This window comes from Clytia hemisphaerica, unplaced genomic scaffold, assembly GCF_902728285.1.
Source record: "Clytia hemisphaerica strain Z4C2 unplaced genomic scaffold, Clytia hemisphaerica genome assembly, whole genome shotgun sequence".
Lineage (NCBI taxonomy): Eukaryota > Metazoa > Cnidaria > Hydrozoa > Leptothecata > Clytiidae > Clytia > Clytia hemisphaerica.
The window spans coordinates 115,009-135,856 of NW_027104248.1; the positions used below are offsets into that span (position 1 = coordinate 115,009).

The following is a 20,848-nucleotide window of genomic DNA, read 5'->3' on the forward strand; positions in this document are numbered from 1 at the left end:
GTATGAACTCAATTCGAGAAATGCAAAACCGAGACTCGATTATATTCCCCAGCAATCCCACAGACAAAAACAAGCCAATTCCAGACAAGTTGATTCAATTTTTGATCCACATACGCCGTCTTTGAAATATTTAAATGAAAGTTAAAAACAAAATATTTTTTAATTACAACCCATATAAAGGTGACCTTCTACTCGTAGACAGTCGTCAAGTAAATCAGATAAGGTAGAGACATAACTTATCTCAACCTCACTACAAATATTTCAATTTTTTAATATAAGAAATAGTAGTCGAATTGGTATGATTCCTCTGATGCTATCAGATAGATCGCTTTAAAAACTGTAACGTGATGGTAGGAACAGAGCTACTACCCCAACAAAAAGACTGATTTCATGTGGGCGGGAAGACAATGGGCGCCAAAAGGCGTCTCTGAAAGCTAGTTTTGGTACCCTCCCTCTTTACACCTTTAAATTAGGAGTTTTCAGCCAAAAAGAGGAAAAAATCCAAAAATGTTTGTACTCGCTTCGCTCGCTCGCTCCGCAGTTTGCCCCAATTTAGGACAAGCCACTGTGCTACTGTAAATTTTTCTTTCATTTTAGTACTGGTTTTTACAAGCAAAGTTTATAAGTTTTTCAGAAAGATAAATTAGATGCATTTGTTTATCTCCCAAATGTGCATGGGAGAATTTTAAGCCCCAATTCAATATAAGACCAAAATTTTGTTCGTCATAAAATTTCATAAATTTTTGAGAAATCTGAAAGTAACAGATAATAACAGTTTATTTTAAAATTCGCATTTTGACTTTGTCCCAATCTTCTAGAAGAACCGAAGCAATTATGGGATAGAAACTAAAAGAATGCTTCGAATACACCTATAGAGAAATTGCTATGATTTCTTTGATGCTTCACTGATACGACTGGTGTGTTACATATTTTCCATTTTGCGTCATTTTTCACTGGTTTTAACAAGCAGAGTTATTTTATTTCAAAAAAGGTTTTAACCAATAGCAATATTTGATCCGTCATAAAATTTCATGAATTCTTTTGTGAAATATATGTGGAAGATATTTGCAGCTACTGAATAGAATTTGTAAGACTCGGAGATCAGACGTGAAGGTTGACCCTGTTAACATATTTTTACTTTGTCCCAATATTAATGACGAGTGTAGAGCAATTATGGGGGAAAAACAGCTCAAATCTTCCTGCCCACTCCTCGCAATTCCTTCAGGGCAACTTCATCATTCCAAGTATAGAACGGAGTCGTTTATAATCCATGTAACAAAGGGTGTTATATGATAATACGATAATTGTTACGGGATAATATAAGTTTGTATTAAACAATTTGTCCCTTTCATTACTTTTTGCTTATTATTTTCCTCAGTATACATTACTTAGTTGTCTAGCACTGACTTCTACACCCCTGTCTCACAGCCCTGGCGGGGCTTTTTTCCTCAGTGGGGATAAAGATTCCTATTGAAATCCCAATAGGGATAGAAATACTATTGTTCCAAGGTTAAAAAATCCAGTGGGGGATGGTTTTGGAGTGCAGTTTTTTAAACATTGAATTTCAAGTGGGAATGGAATCAAAGTGAATTTCACAGTGGCGCTGAAATTCCAGGATATTTTCCCACCGGGGACGAAATTTTTGCCAAATTTTCCAGTGGGGCTGGGGTCCCAGTGGGTCTTTGACACTGGGGTGTGATATTAAGTAGCTGAATTCATTAAACAAGGACTCTTGAAAGTTCACCAAGAGCGGAGGGCAAGTAAAAATCAGAGTAAAAATACTTGGATATAAAAACGGTTAAGGTTAAAATCTTTTTGGATCAAATGAATAATTGAGATTTCCCTTACACGTTAATTTCGATTATAAACTGTGTTAATTCTTGGAATTTAGGTACCCTAAAATCTCGTCGAATTTTTGAACAATATATCTAAAATCTGTCTCAAAATAATTTGCAGCTGGAGACAAAAATGGCTGTAATTTTGATAGAATTCTTGAATTTATGATTTTTTTCTTCTTCATTTTTCATTTTAATTTTCCTTTGTTTTCTCAATTTTTTTACTTGATAATATTCCACTCACGAATATCTTTTTAACGAGCACAAAATCGCAACTTGATTCGAATTCTATCAAGAGTTACAGCCATTTTTTTCTCCAGCTGCAAATTATTTTGAGACAGACTTTAGTCATTAAAATGCATTTTCAAACTTATTTGATGCCTTGTCCGTTCCTGAGCTATTCGATGATCTATGAAAATTATCTTTTTAGTTCTGAATGAATTTCCTAGGTAATAGACGATATCGGCTTAACGAATTCTCCCCGAATGATTACCCATGATGCATTGCGCAAAAATATTCACGGACTATATTGACCTACTGAATTTTTTTGCGCAATGCATCAGGGGTAATCATTCGGGGAGAATTTCGTTAAGCCGATATCGTCTATTGCTTGTTGATAACTTTAAAGTTCGTGTTTGCAGTATCGTTTATTGACCGTTACTAAAAGACTTTTCATTTTGGGCGATATGTCAAACAATCGTATCAAATGGTAATAAAATTGTCATCTTTGTCATTATTTGTCATGTTCGAATCTGAAGAATGCTGACAGGAATACAGGCTAATTCGCACGCGTAGACGATGTTAATCAGGCTAAGTCTATTATCATGTGTCTGCTCATCCTTTATCCAAACGATTAGAAATGATCCCTTGTGACAAAAAAATGTATAAAGGTTACGTAGAACATTGTGCAAGTATGAAATCGACAAAAAAAGTTATGTCCAGGGGCTACACGTTTTTTTTTTTATTAGAACCTAGTTTATAAGAACATATAGGCTGAAATTCATCGAAAAATTAAGAACATCTTAAGAACATGCCCAGCCTCACTTTGGAAAAAAATAACAAGAAACTACAATTTTTTCCTCTTTTTAAGCAGTTTTAACCGAATTTAGGGGTGGTCTTCAAAAGTCGAGAGTCAAATATTGTCCAAATTTTGCCAAATTTAAGTGCTCTTAATTTTGTATCATATTGTCGATTTATAGTAGTCTGAAAAATTAAGAACACATTTAAGAACATTTTAGGCTGAGCCAAATTTTAGGTGTTCTAATAAAAAAAAAAACGTGTACGTGCCTTTAGCACTTCTTAACATTGACTTCCAAGCCCGAAAGTCTAGACTCGAGACTCCTGGTTTGGAAACGAAACCACCTATTTCCCATCCAGAACGCCTGCGGATGGGTTTTACACAAACGTTCGATCGAAACTAAAATCTGTCACTAGATTTTAAAAAATGCAGTCTTCAAAGACAAAAGAACCGCAAGATACAATCCATCGTTATGATTACGGCGCATTCTAGGTCCGTTTTGGATGGGAAATAAGTGGCTTTAATTTTTCTTGCCTGAGAAGGGTTGAAGATTTGCCTCTAGCCCTTCGGCCTCATTTGTGCATTGTGCATTGTGGATTTCAGACCCTGTCACACAAAATCTAATATTGCCCAAACCTGAACAGTTGCTAAAAATGAGCAAAAAGTCAACCACCTTAGATATATCTTTTTTATCTACCCTGTGCCTTTTAAGTATTTTCACAGTCTTATGCACTAAGGGGGGGGAGGAGGGAGATCTTCTCAAAAGTGTATACTTGAGGGGTTTTTTTGTCGACTTTTACGCTTCTTATACGTATCAAAGAAAAGAAAAAGTTTCTTAATAAACATTGAGTTTCATGTATGAAATAAAAGTCCGAACCAAACGATTTGAATTGGAAATTTTCTTCAACTGAGGGGGGGGTGGTTTGAATAAAAAAGTACGTACTTACCAGAGGGGGTATAGCCATTTGCGTACGCTTGCGTACAGGGGGGAGGGGGTACTCGATTTTCGACATTATAGTGCGTACGTACTATGTGGACCACCCCTAAGTGATATATCCTGCCTCAGGAGGAAGTTGTTTTTGTTTTGATCGGATTTCTTTATTCTTACACTCTGAAATTTGAAATTTTTTTTCCGGCGAAGTCGGCTTTTTTTTAGATCCGAATGTATTTCAAACATCTAATTAGGGTTTGGGGATTTTATTAATCAAGGGGAGATCAAGACCAAGTTTCTTGATCAACTTAATGACGTTTTGAAAATCTTCGTGGACCATATTAACCGATAATTCACCAATCAGAATTACTGATGATGAATTTTAATAAGCCGAATATGACCATAATTTCAAGCTCTACACAATAAAATATAAAGAGGTACCAATTACCTGCACACCGAATCTACATAGATACTCTTAGTTACATTTAGGATATTTAGACTATGATATATAAAGCACGTGTAAATGCATGATGTCAATTCTTTTCTTACATAAGTTATGTTTTGGTGTTTGGATATATCGTACATAGAATAAACTTGTCTCATGTTAACGGAAAATTTTTACTAACGACTGCTTTTTTCCCATTTCACAAAGCTCTTTGGAATCGGACACTGGCATTTGTGATCTTTACGTCAACTTACTTTAGATTGTTTATTTTAAGGCTATATGAACAGCTTTTGTAAGAAAACTTTCTTCGTCCTGTTGTGAACACAAATTCTTGTCTACACGCTTTTTCTTTTATAAGATTTCCAGTTTCTATAAGAATATCAGGGTGAGATTTCGGGTTTAAAACAATAGGCCTATTGTTTTAAACCCGAAATCTCACCCTGATATTCTTATAGAAGTTATTCTTATAAAAGAAAAAGCGTGTATTACGTTACAGTCAGTGTATCAGAATCAGAGGAACTTGAGCTGGCGAAAATTATGCCTATAAAAACAATAAAGTCTAGTTTTGAATCCATTCTTTTCATGTCTTGACAGAGGGTCAAATTCCACTTTACTTTACTTTATACGATTTTTCATCTTGGGTTGTTGCTACTTTGATGTTATCTTTCTCGCAAACAAGATGCGTTTGTTGATTGTCCAGTTTTTGGTTATCCTCGGTTGCCTTTACGTCCAGCATGTAGACAGCCATGCTGCTATGTTGGAACCGTTGTCATGGTTAGAATTCAAACAATGGATTCAAATGCAAGATGGATCTTGGGTTTTCGATTATGTTGGTACTAAATCACGTAAACAATGTTTAGCCGGTGAAAATATCCCAAAAAATGTGATTTGCAATGGAAAATATACTTGCGAAGATTTTAAATCACCAGGGCTCACTTGCTTTTGGTACAAGAACAATACCAGAATTACGGAACCGACCATTTTTGATCCTGAACTCCGCACATATCCGCATGCTCCAAACCAAGATGAAATTTTAACTCATCCTTGGAGAGCACCAGGCACTGCCCCTATTGATAGTCCTTGTGGTGTTGCAGGCGGTAACATCAATGGGTGTATTGGTGGAAAATGCTCACAAAATCGAGGTGGGTTCGGATTTGGCCCTAAACTTGTAGACGTTAATATGCCGTACGACTTTGTTGTCACTGAATGGGTCCGTGATACAGTCGTGGAAGTCATTTGGGGAATCTTTGCCAACCACGGTGGCGGTTACTCATATAGATTATGCAAACTCCCCGAAGAAGGTTATTCCAAATTGACCGAAGAATGTTTTCAACAGATTCCTTTGGAGTTTATCGGCGACAAACAATGGATTCAATATGGTGAGGATAAAACAAGCAGGGTGGAAATTGAAGCTACACGTGTCACCAAAGGAACCTACCCAGAAGGCTCACAATGGACCAAGAACCCAATCCCAGGATGCATTGGAGATTACGGTGGCTTTTTATCCAACACTACCGGCTGTCCACACGGCACACAATTTAAGCCACAAAAAACAGATCTCTACGGTTACGGAGTTCGAAGATATTTCCATCTTCAACATTTCCCATTCTCCATTGTTGATTTGGTGCATATACCAAGTGATTTACCAGCCGGTGAATACGTTCTTTCTTTCAGATGGGATGCCGAGCAATCACCTCAAGTCTGGAACTCATGTGCTTCCATCAATATTGTGTGAATGATGCATGTTCCTGAACAATGAGAGATTTCGAAAATTTAGAATTTAAAACAGTCAATACAATTTTGAGAATCTAGCTAGATATCTTTATTTTTTGTAACATTTGTCTATTATCATTTTAATTACAAGACTTCTTTTTCAATACATAAACTTACAGTACGAATCTTCACTTTCATTCCATTCAGTAACGCAGTAGTAGGGGAGGCAGAGGGATCGACTGCTCTCTCCTCCAGCAGCCGATTTTTTTGGGGACCCAAAAGACAAAAAAGCTCCTCTGTTCGTTTTTGCAATTTTCCATCTTACAACAAGGTAGGGTTTAAATTGGATATAAATTCTCCAAAATCTTTTTTTTTTTACCGCTGCCTCTGATAACTTACTGTATAATCTATTTGGATCAATGATATCAGCCTTGCGTAGAAGGGTATCACTAAAATCACTGCAATAATTTATTTTCGCCAGCCTAAAAAACACTGAATTTACTCACTTCTCTCTCCCTAAAGCCCCTCCCCGAGTTTTAATGGTTCAAGTGATTAAATACTTAATGTGTAGTTGTAGTATTAGCTTCCAACCAGACACACACGAAACCTTCATACTGCCTGTTTGTTTATATCTCGTAGCAGAACCACGCGATTCTAAATCCCTGTTTAAGTGAAAAACTACGTTTAATGTTAATAAGATTTGTTGCCAAGGTAATTATCCACGCATTTTGTAAGTCTGCATCAAATCCCTAGCGAAAGTTGACGTCATTTGTTCAAAGTGTATAATTAATAAGATAATCTTGCAAAAGAATATGAACAAAAAGCTTGATTAATCATGGATTTTGCATATACTATTAACTGAAAATAAACGAAGAGTGCAGTTGCTTCAAGCAAGATGTCTCAAAAAAGCTAAATTTTTCTTTTGATTTTTCTGGTTAAAGGCTCGTTTCCATTCACCTAGCGGGCAGTGCGCTGCGACCAGAATTCTAAATATAAAAGTGGTCGCAACGCACTAGCGACCAGTGATTGATTTCCATTCATCTTGAGATTTAAAAGAAGTGCTCGAAATATTCAAAAGACTTCATCACAATCTGTATACATTTTTAAATTTTTTACATGTTTACTCTCTTCTGATTGGCTAAAACTATTTGATCACTGTATGAGCTCGCACGCCCGCTTTTGGAAGTTGAAATTTTTCAGCTACCAAAATTGCACACCAGCGCTCGAAAGAGCTCTAACTTTGTGTACAAATATTTACATTTTCTGACGTCATTGAGCTATTTAAGGAAATTTTGGTCGCAGCGCACTGCCCGCTAGGTGAATGGAAACCCAGCTTAAGGCTCGTTTCCATTCACCTAGACTGGAGTCGTCTATAATGCGTGTAATACTAATAATACCAATACTAATAATAATAATAATACGGGATTTAGTTTGTATAAACGACTGGAAGAATCCGGTGTTCCAGCCTTATAGATACAGGGGCTAGCTACGCAGAAACTTGCGTAGCGAGAAAACAATTTATCAAGCAACAACAAACTCTCAAAACGAAATCAACTCAAATGAAAAACTTTCAATACACAAATCCACACATACTTTTTTTTCTCAAGAATCATTTTGAGCAGGAAAAAATTATAATTGCAATATTGACACTTTTCTTTTGTTTGGAGTTAGTGCACAAAGGTTTCTAGACGACTAAAATTGTTCCATTCATTACTTTTTGCTTTATTTCTACTATGTATAAATTAGTCGTCTAGCTTGCTAGACTACCATTCACCTAGCGGGCAGTGCGCTGCGACCAGAGTTCTGAATATAGAAGTGGTCGCAACGCGCAAGCGGACAGTAATTGATTTCCATTCATCTTGAGATTTAAAAGAAGTGCTCGAAATATTCAAAAGACTTCATCACAATCTGTATACATTTTTTAATTTTTTACATGTTTACTCTCTTCTGATTGGCTAAAACTATTTGATCACTGTATGAGCTCGCACGCCCGCTTTTGGAAGTTGAAATTTTTCAGCTACCAAAATTGCACAAAATTGCACATCAGAGCTCGAAAGAGCTCTAACTTTGTGTACAAATATTTACATTTTCTGACGTCATTGAGCTATTTAAGGAAATTTTGGTCGCAGCGCACTGCCCGCTCGGTGAATGGAAACCCAGCTTTAACAGTCTTGCTTAATATATACAGGTTTAATGTGTTGGAGTAGGCTAATTCCATGACAGAGAGCAATCATTAAATAGACAAAGTACGCACGTGCTTCTATTTTACTTGGTGGATTGCAAGGTCGCGCCAAGAATGATCCAGAAATATCAAAATAAAGGTTTACAGTCTGGATATCTAGGCTAAGTTATATGAGAAGTTAAAATCTAGATCTGACTAATAGCGAAACTTTTCCACAAGTATCCTTCACAGACACAGTTCTTTTGATTCAGTCATGCTGTTTTAAATAGTTATTTTATAGAGATGTTTTGAAAAAATTTTGGTAAACGAATGTCTGTTATTATTGAGAATCTATGTTGGCAAACCAAGACTTTTCAATGATTTTTAAGAGTATATGATTTTTTCATAATGTTTGAGATCTATGCTTGCTATATAAGATTGACCTCGAGATTGACAATTTTTTGATAGATAGAATTTTCATTGAGCACTTTGATCGGGAACTTTACGTCAGAACTTGTTCTAAAGCCTTTGGGATAGGCCTAAAGGCCTAACCAATCAAAATTACTGACCGCGTTTGGCTTTGCAGGCTAAACGCCTGAATTGTAACCTAATTTTAGGGGTTGGTACTTGTTCTAAAGGCTGTGGGGTAGGTCCAAAGGCCTAACCAATCAAAATATAATTTCGCTTGTGCATTCAGCAGACTTTGCAGACTTGCATGAATTTGCAATTGAACCGAATTGGTTTATTAAAGGGTATCTACTATGTTTTTCAAGAGAGCCGAAATGCACTGTAAGGTTGGAAATTTAGTATGGGTCGCCGCCAATGCATAATTGGAATATTATTGATTGATTTTGTTTAGGTGTGTCAGAGGCAGAAGTTTCATTAACCTCTATAAGGGGCAAAGTGCAAGCTAGATAACATTTAAGCGGTGTAAAGAACGACATGTATAATTCATTATCTTGTGACCGATTGCGTCGCCAAAGATGTTTTTGTGGTTTGCTTTTCTATTTTATCTACACGTTTTTTTTATAAGATACTCCAATTTTTTAAACCTTCGGATGTTCGTAACTTTATGAGTTTTAGGTCTAAAAATGTTCTTATTTTTACCAATTTTTTAGTATTTTTGTATATGAAATGGATTGTTCTAGGGTCTACAAAGCCTTAAAATGTTCTTAACTTGCTCTTAACAATTTTGTCCTCGAAGCCTTATGTTCTTATACAATTAGTTTTTATAAAAAAACGTGTATTGAACATGCCTCAACTTTCCCTGATACATATTCTATCAATGGTCGATATTCCTTATCTTACGTTTTGTCTAATCGCGGTTGTTTTATTTGGGTGTCAGATTTACCAACGTTTTTTCTGTTATACATCTTCAAAGTTCTAACTAATTATTAGGTCAATACAATTTGTTCAAAATGTCAATATCGCCAACCATTTCTCATTAACGTTGAAATATTTAATGACACGGTCAAGACGTGAAAATCTGTTTTGAAGAGAGAACTAATACCATGCGATGTTTATGATGGGACCTCGTGATTTCGGTGGAAGGGTGACAAGAAATAAGGTCCATAGGAGGAGGGATAATTTCCTCTCCTCGTTTTATGTATACGTTTTTTTCTATGAGAACATGAAAAATTCAGCCTAAAGATGTTCTTAGCATGATCTTATTTTCACCATTTTGCGATTATTTTTGTCCTTTTCCCCAACAATTGGATGTTTTAGAGTCCAGTCCACAAAGCCTTATAATGTTCTTAACTTGCTTTTAATATTTAAGCCATGGGAGTTTTATGTTCTTATAAAAAACGTATTTAAGTGCTTTACGTGGAACTCTCGAATGCAGATATGACCAGAGTTTGACCTAATGTATATCCACTTCTTGAACAGAAGGTTTAATTTTTTATATTTGAGGTTTTGAATGTAATATTCTAAGAGGAAGAAGGCAGATGGTTCTGTCATCTAAAAATTATTATGCCATCATTTATTGATGAGAAAAGTTTGAATCTTTTGAATTTCTTGAAATTTCTTTTATTGATGAGGAAAATTTGAATCTTTCAATTTGCTGTTAGTTTTCCATTTGATTCAAGAATAACTGGAGATGTTCATGGTTTGGTATAAGTTTTTGCAGTATGTTCTGTATGATGTTACTCTATAACCTGGGGGGGGGGTACTTAGGCTTAAGTGGTGCCGGGTATGTGCGAGCCATTTTGGGTCCCTTTTTCCCATCCTCGAAAGTCCCTCAAAGGGGTACAAAAATTATTAAATTGCAATCGAGTCTCTGAGTCTGTAAGGGTTTTAGAGTCTTAATTGTTTAGGAGAATGACTAAATAACAGACAACATATAAATTTAACGGGCTTGATCATCGGGTATTAATGATAATTGGATCTAATTAAGCATTATGGAGTGAATTTCTTTTTCAATGAAAAAGATTGCAGCTTTCACATCATATTAATAAGAGTATTTTCAAATGTATACAATCTTTTTTCATTAGTAGATTGAAAAAAAACAGGAAAATCACATCAAAATGGTAAAGGAGGAAAGACAAGAAAATCAGACAGTGTTCACTTCTGAAGACTCAACCATGAAAGTTTTCTATATGTATATCGATGATTTTCACGAACTTTGTTTATCGACTGGTAAAGAATGTAATAGTGACTTTTGGAAAATCGAAAACGACATTCTTCTTCAAGGGAAACTAATCATTGGCTTCGATTTTGAACTATCGAAACCTCTCATGTTTATAACTCTACGATGCTTTTCCAAAATCAAAATCAATTTTCGAGTTGTGGTTGAAGACCCTGGATGGGACTACACGAACTGGTTTCAAAAGGATGCTACCCTGGGAACGAAATCGATTGATTTTTCGAGAAACAATAATGATCTGAGTAACGGTGAAACGAACATTTTTGCATACGGCGAAACTCCTGTTAGAAAACAAATGAAAAACGCGATCAAATGTGATTCGGATTTTCTAAAGAAATTTACCAGGAAAGATAAGCTTATTCTCAGGTTTGAAATCGCACAAAAGTTGGTTTGAAGGAGAGCCTTTCAAAATCAGGAGAAGTATGACCAGAGATTTGGGAAAATCGAGTCAATTTGGTTGGCCTACATTCATCATTCAATTATGTGACGGTTCTTAAGAGCATCACTTTGTCAATGTTACACGTGGAGTTGAGGGATGGCGTTCTAAAGTTGAGGGTATATTTTGAAACATTTGACGTAAGAGACACTTTTTCGGCAAGGTTTACATGTCACGTGGAATGAAATTGGAGATTCGATTGTTTTTCTTTCGGTAAAATTGAAAACTGGGGTTTGATATATCAATTCATAAAGAACTGGACTTTTCATTAATTGAACATCGTAGTTACATTTTGCAACACCATTTTAATGATTTTAAAGTTAAATTGTGTGCTGTAGTACCGTAAACCAAACATTAGAAAATTTTCAAGTGAGAAATCTAAAAAGAACGCAACGAGAAGATTATTACGACCTTTTCGGGGAATTCCGAATTTATCACCTTGCTTTTTTGCATAAATTCCCTCTGAAATCACCAAGTACTGTAACTTCTTTTCTAGAAAATAAAAGTGAAAATTAAACAAAATATCACGATTTACACCATTACATTTTTAAATTTCTTTCCTGTGGTACGGGGTGTCAGTTACAGTGCAAGTAGTACGAAGAAAAAGGTTTGTGGATTAGAGAAAAGTTTTCTTTAGTTTATTTTGAGAGGTTTCTTGGTGAGAGGCTCCACTTTCGGCAGTGGCTTCGAAACTAAGAACAGCGTGAAATATCTTTGTTTAACTTTGTTGGTTCTTTAATCATTAGAAAACAAAGTTTAATTTAACGGTTTAGAAGTTTATTCCTTCTTGACACAAATTCAGACATTTTTTACAAAACTGTTCTGCTCTAAGCTCTAAGAATTATTTCATTCTCGTGGTAAACTCTGCTGACAATTGACGTCTAGTTGTGAAGATTCTTTTGTTTATTGGAAATGTTTGGTTCTAATGTTACGTATTTCTTTACACGGTTGAGAAATTAAACTCACGTTACATCTAGTTTCGGTTGAAACTTTAAACTTTTTCGGTTGAAACTTTATAAACTTAATTTTTTATGTGTTTGTACACATGGTAGAATGGAATGTGTGAATGTTCGACGAAGCTTCTTACTTTTAAGATATATCGTGTGTGAATGAAAAACGTGTACTTTAATTGATGGTTATTTCTTGGCTGATGCTCTAGTCTTGGCTTCGTTGAAAGAAATTTTCATGAGTAGCATGGCAAGATTGTATCAGTTATTGCAAAGAGTTATTGGAATTTTTTTCTGGGCCAAAGGCTGTGGACTTTTAAAAAATCAGTTAGAGAGCTAAGAGTTTGGCTTCCACACGCAGACGCTAAATCCTTTCGAGAGCCTTTCGATTATTTTGAAGGTAGTAAATTTAGCAAGTTTGCCTCTTTTTTTAGTCTTCGAACTTCTTCTTCAAACTTAATCTTGATCAGGTTAGGAAAGTATTAGTCACAAACTTTGGAACTCTGGGGCCCTTACTTGTACTTTTTCTCAAAATTTAGCTTTTTAAATCATTAAGATGGGGTTTTTTGTAACCCATAATGGGATTTAGAAGGTCCAGAAAAGGACTCATTAAATGGGGCAAATACCGTACATTTTTATCGAGCATTAAACTCAAAAAGAAAGAAATTTATTGTTATTCTTTTGGCAATTTATAGTTTGGAGTCAGATAGTGTGGCAGATGATAGCTCTGATGCCAAACGAATTAAGGATGCTGACAGTTTGGGAAACCATCCAGGATCCTGCCATTCTATAAGCCAGCAAAAACTAAATGACACTTGTAAACTTAAGTTTCTTACCATTCTCCATCGAAAACAACATTGCTATATCTTCCCAAAGCCGGAAACCAAAAAAAATTATCTTCCAAGATGATGGCGCCCTTTTCTTTTGGACAGAGTTTCAGAAAGACAAAGGCGCCCGCTGCTTAGAGGGTTGTAATGCCAAAACGCCCGAAATGATCTTCCAACAGAAGGCGAGTTAGTTGCCGCGCGATTTACGCCATGCACTCCACCGCAGCGCGTGCAACGAACGGTATTTTAGTGAATATCTATAATTATAAGAATATCTTATGTGCTTAACTTCAGTAAACTTCGAGTGCTTCATTGAAGATGAAGAAGGAGATTGCGAAGCAATTCAAACTCTCCACCTCAAATTTATTTCTCCATCTCAATTCGCATGTTGCTAGCAAAATAATAGACATCTGAAAAAAACCCCAAAGAGACAGGGTCGTCTAGTCTTACCCTAAACACACCACTCAAAGCACGGTGGCACAACCCGCCGCCCCGCGCAACGCTCGTTCTTTCCTTCTAGTTCTTCTACTAATGTGGATGGGGCCTTAAAATTATAGTCGTTCGAACGATCGAACATTTTTATTCGAATCGTCTGTCAATCAAAACATAAACAAACAAAAAATCAAAAAAAAATAAAGATGGCTTGTTGGTTCTTGGCCAAGGACTACACATCAGATGCCAAGAAGCAATGAAAATTCAAACACCTGCTAAAAGATAAGTCTTTTTCCTTTGATTTTAAACTCAATTTTTGAGAAATGCATTTGATGCAATTTGATCCGAATCAATTTTGCTCGATTGTCTCAGCGACAAAAGTGGGAGAAGCAGAAATGTTAAAAGAAAAATGGGGTGGGCCGGGTGGGGACACGAGAAAGCGTTTCATGTTGGTGTGATGGAGCATGTTTCATTGCACCAACGCGAAAAAAACTTCTCGTGTCCCCAAGCTTTAAGTGGAGTGCTAGCGATCATGGTACAGGAACTATCCTATTTGAATCATGTTGAAGAAAGGAATGTTTTCACGTGTTTGGCAAAAGAGAGACATCTAATAGCTCGACATGGCGTGAGCTCGAAACTTTTCGATTCAGTTTTCAAACCTTCGCTCCTGGGTTATCATTTTTGTATCCAATCATTGTCTCCCGGGGGGGGGGTACTACCCTTGCCGACCGACGGGGGTGCTCCGCTGAGGTGGACCCTAAATAAAAAATGGACCCTACGTGGGACTTGTTTTTCAAAAATTTTGCCGACATTTGTGAAAAAAGTGACCCTGAATGTGACTGAAAATCCAAAATGTTCTCAAATGTTCTACTTTTTCCCCAAATTTTCCAAAAAAGGGCTACGAGGGACTGATTTTTCTATGCTGGGACTCGTGGAGGCTAAAAAAGGTATCCTGACCAGTGGCGCATCCTCGTAACTCATTTTGCCTTAGTACCAACCCTCTAAAGTAGGTTCGAAGGATAGAGTTTTGACTCTGAGTTTTAACACTAGTTACGACTTAAAACCTTAGGATATGAGGATCCCAAAGCTCAAAAATGGTTCAGTGTCTTCAGTAGGGCTTGAAATATAGCCTAGAAACCAATAAATTCCTTTCAGATCGATCGAAATAATCGATGAAATCAAGTTGAAGGCCTGAAATTGACATTCTCGCTCGAACTTCAATATTCGAAAAATGGTAAATTAGCCAAAAGTGCCAATATATATGGTACTGATTGTAGCTGAAAAACACTGTTTTTAAGGGTTAATATCTCGAGTTAGGTACAGAAATCTCCTATACTTGCAATATATCTCTAATCTTTATTTTTTGAGAGCTTTCCAAAAATATACAATATGTCTCCATTTTCTCAAGCTAAATCTTTCACTAATTTTTGACTCTATGATTTTTGCCTGAGACCGTCATATTTGTTCGAAAAACTCAACAAAGTGTCCGAAATAAAATTGGCACCTATGTTATTTTGGATCCCCTATCCCTTAGCTTTCCAAAAAATGTATAACAAATGCTTTGACTAAAAAAAATGACCGACTTAAAAAAAACGAACAAATTCCCCCCCCCCCCAGCCCCCCCTACTACAGTTTCGGAAATGTATGTTGTTGACTCTCTATAATTTGGTCTTCTAGTGACAATTTTTTTTTTCAATTAGAGATTTAGAATTGTGGATAGTGTTTTTATTTGATTTTCTACCAGGGGGGGTCAACATTTATAATACCAACCCATAGCCCAAAAACCTGACTTTTGACCTTTTGAGCTAAGTTAACACCACCACCCCAAAATTGGTATCGATACCAACTTGAAAATCATAATTTTCAGAATAAAAGGGGGGACCCACCCCCTTATTTTGGTATCGATACCAACTTGAAAATCATAATTTTCAGAAAAATGGGGGACCCACCCCCTTAATTTGGTATCGATACCAACATGACTTTTTGAATTTGACAAAATATCATGGGACCCACCCCCTAATTTAGTACCAATACCAATCTGACAAATTTGAGTTTAAAGCTGTTTAAAGGGAACCCACCCCCTCCCACACAAACAGGGTACTAAGAGAAACTTCAAAAAAACTCATTTTTGAAATACTCTTTCTTCAACACAACACAAAAAATGTCATATGCTAAAATAGAAAATGACTAAAAACTGACAATATAATAAAAACAAACAATGAAGCTAGCAAAATCAATCTGAATCAATATTATCTGAATATAATTGATGTGTAAAAACTAGGAGAAGCTATTATTAGTACATAATTTTAGAACAGAATAGATTCACTCATTACCAAATGCTATCACAGAAAAAATGCTTTTGCTTCAGGCTTGATCAAAAATAAAACTTGAAAATATCGAAAAAGTCCAAAATAAAAAAACTTCAAAGTCATTAAAACTTATTACTCATTTACAGTCATTATACTCAAAAGCTAAAACAAATCCAATTGAAACCTGTTTAGACTGATATGTACCCCGGGGTATTTTCTAGCTATAAGGGCAAAAATTAGGAAAGTTTTGCTGTCATTTTGATATGGATACCAACTTTCTGAATCATATTATTTAAAAAAAGGGGTACCCACCCCCTATTTTGGTATCAATACCAACTGAGGATAACTCTTTTTTTCTAAAAAAAGGGGGACCCACCCCCATCAATACCAACTTGACTTTTCAGACTTTTAAAGGAAAAAAAGACACCACCACCCGGCTATGGGTCTGGTATCTGGATGTTGACCCCCCCCCCTGTTTCTACTTGAAGAGACCCTAAACGGGTAATCTTAGTTTGAATAGCAATGGGATACGCGTTATTAATCCCTGAGTTACACGTTTTTTATAAGAACAAACTAAATAAGAACATAAGGCTTCAATGGCCAAAATGTTAAAAACAAGTTAAGAACATTTTAAGGCTTTGCAGACTCTAAAACACCCAATTTCTTAGGAAAATGGCCAAAAATACTCAAAAAATGGTGAAAATAAGAAAATGTTTAAGAACATTTTCAGGCTGAAAACTCAAAAAGCTAAGATCATCTGAAGGCTTCAAAAATACAAAACAAACGTGTAGATAAAACCACAAAGTGCTAAATAAAGAAGATAGATTTCAGAGCTCTCTCACAATTTGAAGTATCGTCCCTGTGCCAACCTACCCCACTATATACTACTTAAACCGATAAGTATGCTATTTAGCTCTTTGGTTGACTTTTACGTAAAGATTTCCTCTGCGTTTTTTAGACTTTATCTTTAATAAAAAATGGGAAATTGGATATCAGTGGAAAGAGGTAAAGAGAATGTTGGAGCAGTCAAGAATTATTGCGAATCTGTTGTTTTTGTCAGGTTTTATGGACAGACGAACAGCATGAAGGTAACAAAGCATTCATTATGGTTGAATTTGCCATTTTGCCGAAATCAGCCTTGGGTTGATGTATTTCAGGGTTGGAAAATCCTATTGACTTTTGAACTGTTAGGTATTAATAGCAAACCAGCGGTTATGCCACCTTTTTTGTTAAATACGGGACTGGACCCAGGTTTCTTTCCAGATCCACAACCATACTTTCTTCTTTGTTTATAATTAGGGTCCTCAAGACCATGAAGAAGTGGACGGCCCTGATCATCACCCCAAAACACAACTCGGACACATTCTCAATAAACTCGATCAAGAAATTCGAAAAGCATCTGCTGCACATCAACTCGAAATAACAGATGAATTTAAAGAGCTTTTGCGGGATGTTGCTAAATCCAGGGTGTGCACAAAAGAATGTGAAAATGAAGAAGAATGTCATAAAAGGTTATTGGGGGATGCAGAGAAATTTGTTGCAATCTATAAGAAACGTGGATGTAAGATCTTTAAATACTAAAATCGCCGAGATGAACCTTGTTTTGACCTTCCACGTTTGTTACCATGTTATAAATGGTTGAGATGGTGTGCAAACTTTCTAAACTCTTTTGCTGAAAGGTTCCCGAAAAGGGATTGGGTTCGAATGATGAATGACGTCAAATGTTTAAAGTCTTTGAATTGACATACTTATGGATAGTTAAGGCCGGTCTCCACTTGCGCGCGCTTCGATCGCACTTTTTCGAGCAAAGCTTCCACGCTATTGGTCAAAAGAAAAATGAAGCAACTCCATTGGCGCGATCTGACGTAACGGTTGAAAAAAGTTGAAATGTGTTCAACTTTTTTTTCCAGCGCGCGCTACATTTTTATGACGTAATCTTTTTTCCAAGCAAAAACGATTGAAGTCAAAAAGTGCGATCGCAGCGCGCGCAAGTGGAGACCGGCCTTTACTACAAACATTTTTGATGTCATTAAACCTGTAAAACTCAAATCGAAATCCCTTGTGGCAATAAGTCAATGAGATATAACTGAAGGCTAGAGTCGATTCTCTCTTGAGCGATTTGAAGCCACATTTTCCTTCTTCGCGTGCTTTTCGTACAAACGAAGGAACGTTCGGAAGTAACATTTCTGCCAGAATTCGTAAAAAATATAAAGCGAAAACAAAAGAGTGCTAAATTCCATCAGTCATTGCGATGCACATCTTAACGCATCACTTTTTCCTCCTTTTTGAGGCCTCCTCATTCTAGCCTTCGTCGGGTATACTTCAATGGTCAGGCTTCATAAATATTTTGAACGAACATTTTGAAATCTTTTTCAGGTGAATCGGAAGTTCTTCATCAAGACCATTCATTTTACTGGGGAACGCGACAGCAAATGTTGTTTGGCAAAGTGATCGTTGATTGGCTACCTGAACACATCGAGACAAAAACTCCACCTATGGACCCGATCTTTGGAACGCTGTTGAACCCTACTGGAGGTAATTTATTCTTCTTTATCGACCCCGCTTTCTTAGCCGACCCTAATAATGTGTTGTATGCCTAATAAAAACTGGTATAACGCAAGTGGAAATATATTCATAATGAGGTATTTATAAAGAAAAAGGGTCTTAGTAGACGAAATTTACAAATTAATCAAAAAGTAATTTCAGCTAACCCTTCGTTAGCTGGCCATAGTTTGAAATCACTTGCATTGAAAATGTCCTGTTTTGTTTGAACCCTATTCGTACTAGGGGGGGAGCTGTTTCTGTTCGGGGGTTAATAAAAAAAGAGCTTTTGGCATGAAATTATCTGTAAATTCTTAACTGAGGCAAACGTTTGATATTAATTGAGATCGACAGTATAAACTGAAAATTTATTTGAAGTGGACTTTAAATTAGCTTTTATTTTGAACTCGATTATATGGCCAGTTTTTTGCCGTGTCTAATTCAAATATATAAAATCGGCAAAAACGAGGCAAAAGTTTGATATTAATTGAGATCGACAGTATAAAATGAAAATTCATTTGAAGTGGACTTTAAATAAGCTTTTATTTTGAACTCAACTTTAAATAAATTGAGGAAACCCCTATTTTAAACAAAAGAAACAAAGAAGTTTGGTGTCTTTTCACATGAAAACATTATTGTTTGAATTAAGATCGACAAAAAAGAAGGCCGTTTAAACCAGTGCCGATCTTTTGCCGCTCTTTTTAATTAAGTTCAGCAAAATTTGCCGTGTTCAATTGTTAAGGTCGACCTCAAATCAAAATTTGATTTATACAGCCGCTCTTTTGCCGCACTCAATTAGACTTTTTTTAGTTTTTTTGATGAAGTTATTTGAATTAGACACGGCAAAAAACCGGCCATATAAACTACGCCTTAGACACGGCAAAAAACCGGCCATATAAACTACGCCTAAAAATAAAAAAATTTGACACTTAAAGAATTTCACACCTTGAGCATGATTACATTTCTCACAGTAAGGTGTCACAAAAATTGACACATTACCAATACAATTTGTTTTTTATGTCAAATATATCGTTTAAACCGTAATTTATTGAATATTTAGTATAGAATAATCATTTGTTAGAAAACAATATAACAATAGCGTTCAGTTTGAGGTCGTTGTTGTTATTTTCTGCCCGCGTAGTTTGATTATTCGCCCGATAGTGTCATTTGGGCCCGAATTTGGGCAGAATTTATGACAAAAACGAACGAAAACTTTACGCTATTACTATTATTATCCATTTTGGACATTCAAACAGCGTTTTTTTCTAGCGTCAGCCAAGTTTTTTCGCTTCAATGCAATGTCTTCAACAAGTTTTGAGTACCCTTGCGAGCGGGCGGCAAATGACCAAGAAGTGTTTTTTTTCTGACGTTAGTTAAGTCTCACCGCTTCAATGCAACAACTTCAATCCAATTCCGAGCGGGCTGCAAATGACGTTACTGCCCATAACCGGGCGGTTAATGATATTTCAGCCCTCTGAAGCCTGACGCGGTAATGACAATTTGAGTCACTTTCATTACCGCCCGCCGATTGAATCTTTAATGGCTTACTTAATGACCGCTATATGGATAAAAATAGCTATTTGTAAGAACAAAGGAAACTTTCGATTTTTGCTCACTTTGAGCATGATGAGTGACGTCATCAAAAAATTTTCAAATTTCATCCACAATGATCCTCTAGATCAAAACTTACAGGAACAGCTCCGCCCTAGTTTTGAACCGCCCCAAATGCCTACTATGAATAGCAAATTCAAGAGCTTTCCGAAATGTTTTCGGAGACCCGCGAACAAGATTTTAAATTTAATGATTCCGGTGTTCTAATTATTTCAGGGCGAGTTGGGCCAGGGGGACACTGGCTGGATGCACGATACTTTATTCGATGATTTGGGACCTTTTTGCATATCATTCAGCTGTTCATGATGGTTTCGGATATTTGAAAACAAACCATAATTCTGGTCCTGGATATTGTTATTTGAACAAAGGAATTTTTGGTGATTGGAGTCCTTTTGGAGGACAAGCTTTTGGGCTTGGATTTTGGACAGAGATCTGTGACAGAGAATGCCCTGCCAAAGCTCCAGTAGAAAGCTTTATTTTTAAATAATATATTAGTTAGAAATTTTAAATAAATTATTTCAATATTACCTTAAATTATATCCTACTTTCGGTGTACTTTCTTTTACTTGAGGCCTTAACCAGGCGTGGATATCGAACTTTTTAAGAGGCTTAAATCTTATATTTTATTTTCCTTTTGTGGCTCACGGCTGTCAGCAGATTGCTTGATTTTCTTTCTTCCATTTGATTGCCTTAGTAGCCCTTGATTCTTTGATTGATCTTAAAAGTTTAAAAGGTAGTTTGTAGGCTACATACTACAATTTTTCAAACAATGAAAAAGAAATGCATTTCAAACAATGTATTTATACAAGTGTTTGGCTTAAACAAATTTTGAAACGAGCTGCTCTTCCTTAGACTTTAAAAAGACAAACATCTGAATACATTGTCGAATTCCCACAAATCTACATACAAAACATTTCATTAAAAGTTGCAAAATTTGCTCACCTGTCTTATATAGTAAAACTTTCACGCGAGTAGACTTGTCTTAAAGTTGGAAGTTT

The 20,848-nt window shown here is 36.1% G+C and overlaps 1 protein-coding gene across 1 annotated transcript; it reads left to right on the forward strand.

Moving 5' to 3' along the window:
* Nucleotides 1–16,675: 16,675 nt before the first annotated feature.
* Nucleotides 16,676–20,394, forward strand: LOC136816508 (uncharacterized). Its single transcript, XM_067072849.1, has 4 exons — nucleotides 16,676–16,786; nucleotides 16,998–17,259; nucleotides 18,075–18,233; nucleotides 20,067–20,394. The coding sequence occupies exons 1-4, from the start codon at nucleotides 16,676–16,678 to the stop codon at nucleotides 20,117–20,119; spliced, it is 585 nt and encodes a 194-aa protein (XP_066928950.1). The 3' UTR covers nucleotides 20,120–20,394.
* The last annotated feature ends 454 nt before the right edge of the window (nucleotides 20,395–20,848 follow it).